General features: G+C 42.7%; 1 protein-coding gene across 1 annotated transcript; it reads left to right on the top strand.

Annotated features, from left to right (window-relative positions):
• The first annotated feature begins 7163 nt into the window (after window positions 1-7163).
• Window positions 7164-8371, top strand: LOC108593490 (guanine nucleotide-binding protein G(I)/G(S)/G(O) subunit gamma-5). Its single transcript, XM_035260607.3, has one exon. The coding sequence runs from the start codon at window positions 7264-7266 to the stop codon at window positions 7468-7470; it is 207 nt and encodes a 68-aa protein (XP_035116498.1). The 5' UTR covers window positions 7164-7263; the 3' UTR covers window positions 7471-8371.

Genomic DNA, 8371 nt, shown 5'->3' with positions numbered 1-8371 from the left:
CATTTTTTTAATAAGGGACCCCACACTTTCGTCTTGTATTGGCCCCACAAATTATAGTCAGTCCTGTGACTATACCTTCATTTTAGAAGAGGAGGTAATTGAAACTGAGATGAAGTTAGTTACTCAATGAAAGTCACAGAATTGGGTACAGAATCCATTTCAGTCTGGTGGAGTCCAGGTTGGAACTGAGAAAAAGGCATAAACAGGTGAAAAAGGTTAAGATTGGCAGGGGAGAGAAGAATCATTTTGTTTCTCTTTCTTCTTCCATGACACAGAAATTCCCTAACCCCAGGCCTTAATGGCTGTTTTTTGCTTCTCAATTCTCATAGAAATAAGCAGAAGAAAGGGAAGGTAGGAAAAGGCTGGCTGGTGTCACAGACCAATTGTTCTGAGAGAAGGAAACATTTGCCAGGTTGCCAAAGCCGTCCTCATTTCCCAATTTCCCAAAGACCCAATTTCCCCAGCTGCTTTGTTGACATAGCAACAGTGAATTCTGAAAGGGTTGTTATAATATTAATATGTATTTCATGGTGGGTTTGCCCTGTGTTCTTCCCTGACCTTGTGATCCAGGTCTGAAAAAGAGGTGCTTTTGACTTCCGGCCACGGTAGTCAAGGCCCAGTTCTCCGTGGGATAAGTAAGGAGCAGGTGCCTGTCAGCACATCCACCAATTGGGTGGAATCCCCCCACCAGGTCCTCCCACCCCCACGGCTTCTCTGCCTTCCCCAGAGTGGAGGGGCTGACTCTGTAGATAACTTTACGCAATAGCTGCACCTTGGGATACGTTTCCATCCTCTTACTACTCTGGGTGTTAAATGCAGCACCTGTGAGGCATTGTGTAGAAAATCAATTATACCTTGGGCCCAGTGATAAGAATTCATCCCCCTGAGCTCCATTTTTAAAAGGCTTCAAAAGGCCTCCCACCTCTTTCCCTTTTTCCAATGCAAATGAGCAACACTCAGGATATTTGCATGCCAAATTCCAGCAAGGGTTTCAAGTGAGTAAATGGTCATATTTATTAGTAATAGCAGTGGTAGATGAGTAAGAGGGATTTAATAAATGTATGTTGAATGTGTTTGTGTTTCTATAGCACTTAACAGTTTTCAAAGCCTTTTTCCCTTGAACATCATTTATTTGATTCTTAGACAAGCAAATAAACAAACCCAAAGGCCATTCGATGAGGACAAAGAGGAATTATCCTTGTTTTACTGATGAGAATAAGGCTGAAGAAAGATTGTATCTTGCCCAGTGTCATGTAACTGATTCACAGGTGTCAGAGTGGTGATTAGAACTTGAGTGTCTCCCAGCTAGCACTGCTTTTTCTCTGTGTCATTTTGCTTCACAGTATTTCAGAAGGGACAGAGGGACAGAAGAGGAGTTATATTAACTGAATGGAGGAAAACACAATTAATAATAGCTAAAACCTATTAAAGGCTTACTATGTGTCTGCCGTGAATATTATCTCATTTAATTTTGTGGGGTTTTTTTTTGGAGGGGCAGAGATGGAGTCTTGCTCTGTTGCTCTTAAAATATCTACGGAGTCAGGACCGGGCAGGGTGGTGGCTCACACCTGTAATCCCAGCACTTTGGGAGGCCTAGGTCGGCAGACCACAAGGTCAGGAGATCAGATCATCCTGGCCAACATGGTGAAACCCGTCTCTACTAACAATACAAAAATTAGCCAGGTGTAGTGGTGACGCCTGTAATCCCAGCTATTCAGGAGGCTGAGGCAGGAGAATTACTTGAACTTGGGAGGCGGAAGTTGCAGTGAGCCAAGATTGTGCCACTGCCCTCCAGCCTGGAGACAGAGCGAGACTCCATCTCAAAAAAAAAAAAAAAAAAATCTACGGAGTCAGCCCCTTCACTCTGGGGAGTGGTGTGAGTGCAGTGGCATGATCTCAGCTCACTGCAACCTCTGCCTCCTGGGTTCAAGCAATTCTCCTGCCTCAGCCTCCCCAGTAGCTGGTATTACAGGCACACGCCACTACGCCTGGCTAATATTTGTATTTTTAGTAGAGATGGAGTTTCACCATATTTTTCAGGCTGGTCTCAAACTCCTGACCTCAGGTGATCCACCCGCCTAGGCCTCCCAAAGTGCTGGGATTACAGGTGTGAGTCACCATGCTCAGCCTCATTTAATTTTTTAATTCAACTTTGTAGTTTGAGATAATTGTAGACTCACATGCAATTGTAGGAAATAAAAAGATCCTATGTGTCCTTTGCCTAGTTTCCCCCAATAGGGAAATGTTGCAGGACCACAGAACAAAGTTGGAACAAGGATGCTGACATTGACACAGTCAAGATGCGCAATATTTTCATCACCAAGGGATCCCTTATAAAAGAAGTCCCCAACCCAGTACTGGTCCGTGGCCTGTTAGGAATGGGGCCACACTGCAGGAGGTGAGCAGAGGGCAAGCGAGCATAGCCACATCTGTATTTACAGCTCCTCCCCATCACTCGAATCACTGCCTCCTGTCAGTTCACTGGTGGCATTAGATTCTCACAGGAGTGCAAACCATATCGTGAACCACACGTGAGGGATCTAGGCTGCGTGCTCCTTATGAGAATCTGATCAATGTTATGCACTTGAATCATTCTGAAATCATCCCCCTGCACTCCGCGGAAAAATTATCTTCCATTAGACAGGTCCCTAGTGCCAAAAACGTTGGGGACCACTGTCTTATCCTATTATAGCCAAACCTACTTCCCTGTCACCCCCATACCTCCTAAACCTTTGGCAACCACTAGTCTGTTCTCTATTTCTATAAATTTGGGTGTTTTTGTGGTTGTTGTTTGAGATGGAGTTTTGCTCTTGTTGCCCGCCAGGCAGGAGTGCAGTGGTGCGATCTCAGCTAAACACAACCTACGCCTCCCGGGTTCAAGCGATTCTTCTGCCTCAGCCTACCGAATAGCTAGGATTACGGGCATGTACCACCATGCCTTGCTAATTTTGTATTTTTAGAAGAGACAAGGTTTCTCCAGGCTGGTCTCGAACCCCCAACCTCAGGTGATCCGCCCACTTCAGCCTCCCAAAGTGCTGGGATCACAGGCGTGAGCCACCCTGCCTAGCCATTGAATTTGATGTTGTATGAGTGGAAATATGCAACATGTAATGTGTGATTCCCCCAATCCCCGCCCCACTCAGCATAATTGTCTGAAGATCCATCAAGATTGCTGTATGTATCAACAGTTCATTCCTCCTTATTGCTGAGTAGCATTCCATGGTCCGGAAGTACCACAGTTTAACCATCCACCTGTCCCAATGTTTGACTACATGAATAAAGCTTCTGTAAATATTGGTGTACAGGTTTGTGTGTAGATGTAAGTAAGTATTCACCTCCCGGGAATAAATACCTGGGAGGCAGGTATTTATACACAAACAGGAATACAATTATTGGGTTGTACCGTTGTTGCATGTTTAGGTTCCTGAACAATTGCCAAACTGCTTTACATGCCCAGCATGTCCGATCTGTCCAGTTTCTCCACATCCTCATCAGCATTTGGTGTTGTCACTATTTTTTTCTGATAGGTATATACTGGTGTTTCACTGTGATTGTATTTTACATTTCCCTAATGGCAGATGTTGAATATGGTTTCATGTGCTTGTTTATCATTTGTGTATCCTGCAGGATGAAATGTTTCTTCATGTCTTTTTCCCATTTTCTATTGTAATATTGCTCTTCATTTTGGTGAAGAAAATGGTTTGGTTGGTTGGTTGCTTTTACTGTGGAGTTTTGAAAGTTCTTTTTCTATTCTAGATACTAGGTTATTACTTATCTCTGCAGGGTAAGTGATTTGCAATAGCTCCTCCCACTCCACAGCTTGTTTTTTCATCTTCTTAATAGTGTCTTTCATAGAAGAAAATTTAAATTTTTACTAAGTACAATTTATCTTTTTTTTTTTTTAAGAGATCATGCTTTTGGTGTCAAGTATAAGAATTATTTGCACCAGGCGTGGTGGCTCACACCTATAATCCTAGCACTTTGGGAGGCGGAGGTGGGTGGATCACCTGAGGTCAGGAGTTCAAGACCAGCCTGGCCATCATGGTGAAACCCCTTCTTAAAAAAATAAAAAAGAAAGAAAGAAAAAAAAGAATTATTTACCTAATCCTAGATCCTAAAGGTTTTCTCCTGTACTTTTCTAGAAGTTGTATAGTTTTCCCATTTATTAAGTTTGTGATCCATTTTGAATTAATCTTTGTATCAGGAACAGCCAGCCTATGGATGTCTAATTGCTCCAGCACCATTTGTTGAAGGCTCTCTTTCTTCTATTGAATTTCTTTTGCATCTGTGTCAAAATTTGATTGGAGATATGTGTATGTGGGTCTATTTCCAGGTACTCTGTTCTGTCTTATTTTCTTTTTTGGAGGCAGAGTTTTGGTCTTGTCACCTAGGCTGTAGCGCAGTGGTGTGTTCTCAGCTCACTGCAACCTCTGCCTCGTAGGTTCAAGGGATTCTCCTGCCTCAGCCTCCTGGGTAGCGGGGATTACAGGCACCCACCACCATGCCCAGCTAATTTTTGTATTTTTAGTAGAGATGGGGTATCACTATGTTGGCCAGGCTGGTATCAAACTCCTGACTTCAGGCGATCTGCCTGTCTCAGCCTCCCGAAGTTCTGGGATTATGGGTGTGAGCCACCGTGCCTGGCCTCTCTTGTTTAATTTTTAACAATCCCTTATAAAAATAGATGTCATTATTGTCTCTACTTTACAGACGAATAAACTGACATACAGAGAATAGAAGCAAGGTTTTTATCACAAAATGTTTGCTACTGTAAAAGGCAAGCAAGAATACTGGCAACCACTTTCATTTATAAAGAGAAAAAGCTATAGTACTGGTGGGCTCAGTTACATTAAAATTCATTCTACACAAAGTCAAACCAGAAAGAAGGATCTATTTTCCTTCAGAAACATCCACCTCTGACTCATCCGAATAGTGTCAAGAAACGAACTAGACTTGCACACAATAAAGTGACCGGCCAACTGGATTTATTATTCTATCAGGCTCAATAAAGATCACTGTGTTGCCCTAAAAACCTAATGAGAACCACGACTTGTTAGATAAACTCACCGTCAGGTGAAGAAAATAACTGTCAATAAGAGACCCTTTGCCTGTTGACAGACAGCTGGGATGTAAACCAGAAGCACATAATGATCATTTGAGAGGCTTTTTAAACGTGCAGGTTCCCGAACCACATTCTAGAGCCACCAAGCAGAATCTCTAGGTGCCAGTTTCTTCCACTTACATTTATTTATTTACTGTGTGTGGTGGTGGTGGTGGTGGTGGTGAAGAAGGGAGGTTTAAAATTCTCTAGGGATTTTTGATGCAGCTGGTTACTGAATGGCCAAGACCAAAAAAAGCGTTTTTCTTTTGCTTTTTTTTTTAAGTGTTAATAGATGTATGGCTTTATTTATTTTTTTGTTGCATTTTAGGTTTTGGGGTACATGTGAAGAACATGCAAGATTGCTGCATAGGTACACACGTGGCAGTGTGATTTGCTGCCTTCCTCCCCTTCACCTATATCTGGCATTTCTCCCCATGCTATCTCTCCCCAACTTCCCCCCCCCGCTGTCCCTCCCCTATTTCCCCCCAACAGACCCCAATGTGTGATGCTCCCCTCCCTGTGTCCATGTGTTCTCATTGTTCAACACTCGCCTATGAGTGAGAACATGTGGTGTTTGATTTTTGATTTTCTGTTCTTGTGTCAGTTTGCTGAGAATGATGGTTTCTAGGTTCATCCATGTCCCTACAAAGGACATGAACTCATTGTTTTTGATGGCTGCATAATATTCCATGTTGTATATGTGCCACATTTTCCCAGTCCAGTCTATCATTGATGGGCATTTGGGTTGGTTCCAGGTCTTTGCTATTGTAAACTGTGCTGCAATGAACATTCGTGTGTATGTGTCCTTATAGTAGAATGATTTATAATCCTTTGGATATATACCCAGTAATGGGATTGCTGGGTCAAATGTGGCAGAGGCTACCTTTTAGAGAAGAAGAAGCCAGGTTTCATTTTGAAAAACTGAGAGGCCATGAGAAACCCCCATTAAAAAAAAAAAAAAGTGTCCTGTGTTGGTTTTGTAAGAAAAAGAGTTTCCAAAAGTTACCCATTAATTTCTTCCTCATATTTGAGACTGAATTTGATTGCTAGAGATTAAATAGAGTTTTACGTTAATAAAGATTGTTCTGTAGGATCAAAAACCATTTTATGAACCCTCAAATGTTAAACTGTGATGTGCAAATGAAATGAACGCTGATGTTGTATGCAACATCTGTGTCTCCAAATTCAAATTGTTTAGGCAGAAGGAACTTTTCAGGTGGTGAGTGGTAGTGTGTCAGGTAAGAGTCTAACACAGGTGACTGGATTTGTCATTCTTTTTTCTGATGATCAAATCAGAGATTGGGTAATCAATACATGGGCAATACAGAGTAAACTAGTTTTTCGTTTGTGTCATCTTCTAAGATCTAAAAGGTTTATATTTGTTTTCTTGTCAGACCACCTGGAGTGGATTTATGATTTATTCCTCAACATTCATCCCACCTTAGAAGAGTAGCCTAATCTTATTCCACTACCCTCCTACCGCCACCTTCTCTGGTGACTGGTCAGGATTAGGGAAGGTGCTGGAGATTTTTCAGTGTCCTCCACATCTGATTCTACTGTCTTTCCTTAGGACATAGGAAGACAATACTTTTCCATATACTTGCAATCAAATGGGGCCATATGATTGATGAGCCATGAACAAAAATGACAAGTATCACTCAGAGATTCAGCATGAAACAGTTGTGCAAGACCCTCCACCACTCCCCATCTGCCATAAGGATTGTGAAAGAATGGAGATGCAGGTGTCCACAAGATTTCTGAGCCAACTCACGGAGTGAGCTGCCCCAGAAAGTCTCTGGAACCACAACATACTTTGCATGAAGCAAGAAATATACCTTTGCAATCTGAAACTGCTGATAGTTGAGGAGTATTTCCTACTAGAGCATAATTTAGCTTAAGCTATGACCTTATTCTAGATAATGTAATGTGAGATAAAATCTGATGGGCCAGGCACGGTGGCTCATGCCTGTAATCCCAGCACTTTGGGAGGCCAAGGTGGGCAGATCACCTGAGGTCAGGAGTTCGAGACCAGTCTGGCCAACACGGTGAAACCCATCGCTACTAAAAATACCAAAATTAGGCACCGCTCAGTTGTCTGGCCCCACCGACCCACAGCCCATAATCCACCGACCCACGAATTCCACCCGTCCCTCCCTTATACCATGCCTGGCTCCTGCAGTGTTGCTGCTATGAAGAAAGTGGTTCAAAAGCTCCAGCTGGAGGCCAGGCTCAACCACGTAAAACTTTCCCAGGCAGCTACAGACTTGAAACAATTCTCTCTGCAGAATGCTCAACATGATCGTCTGCTGACTGGGATATCTTCAAGAACAAATCCCTTAAGACCCCAGAAAGTCTGTTCCTTTTTGTAGTAAAATGAATCTTCCAAAGGTTTCCCAAACCACTTCTTAGGATCCAGTGAATATTCAAGAAAGCTACATTTGAAGCCTGTGCAAAAGCTGATCCCTCGAACACATGTGCCATAATATACAAACTCTTACTTCCGTCAGTCCTTAACATCTACCTCTCTGAATTTTCATGAATTTCTATTTCACAAGGGTAATTGTTTTATATACACTGGCAGCAGCATACAATAAAACTTAGTATGAAAAAATATATAAAAATTAACCGAGTACAGTAGCATATGCCTGTAATCCCAGCTACTAGGGAGGCTGAGGCAGGAGAATTGCTTGAACCTGGGAGGTGGAAGTTGCAGTGAGCTGAGATTGTGCCACTGCACTCCAGCCTGGGAGACAGAGAGACTCCCTCTCAAAAAAAACAAAACAAAACAATGTGATGAGGGAACTTTTGGGGAAAGTTTCCACTCCTAAAAGAAACCACAGGAAGAGGTAGTTTCTCGTTTCCCTCTGGATTTTAGGTCTACAACCGTCTCACTCTACACTACACCGCAGCCATCACACTCTCAGCCCCAGGGTGAGGCTACTTCAGATAGGAGAGCAGAGAGGTCTTGGACCATTGATGACATCTTTGAGCTGCTGAATCAACAGCTCTGGAACTTAGTGTACCTCTTTTCTTTCTTCTAATAAAATAAATTTTCTTATTCAAATTGATTTGCAGTTTGTTACTGTGATGGTTAGTACTGAGTGTGAACTTGATTGAACTGAAGGATGCAAATACTGTTCTTGGGTGTGTCTGTGAGGATGCTGCCAACAGAGATTCATATTTAAGTTAGTTGACTGGGAGAGACAGACCCACCCACAACCTGAGTAGGCACCAGCTAATCAGCAGCCAGAGTGGCTGGAATGAAACAGG

This window comes from Callithrix jacchus, chromosome 8, assembly GCF_049354715.1.
Source record: "Callithrix jacchus isolate 240 chromosome 8, calJac240_pri, whole genome shotgun sequence".
NCBI lineage: Eukaryota > Metazoa > Chordata > Mammalia > Primates > Cebidae > Callithrix > Callithrix jacchus.
Note: the sequence above shows the minus strand (reverse complement) of the source record. Positions and strands in the feature narration are given on the sequence as shown.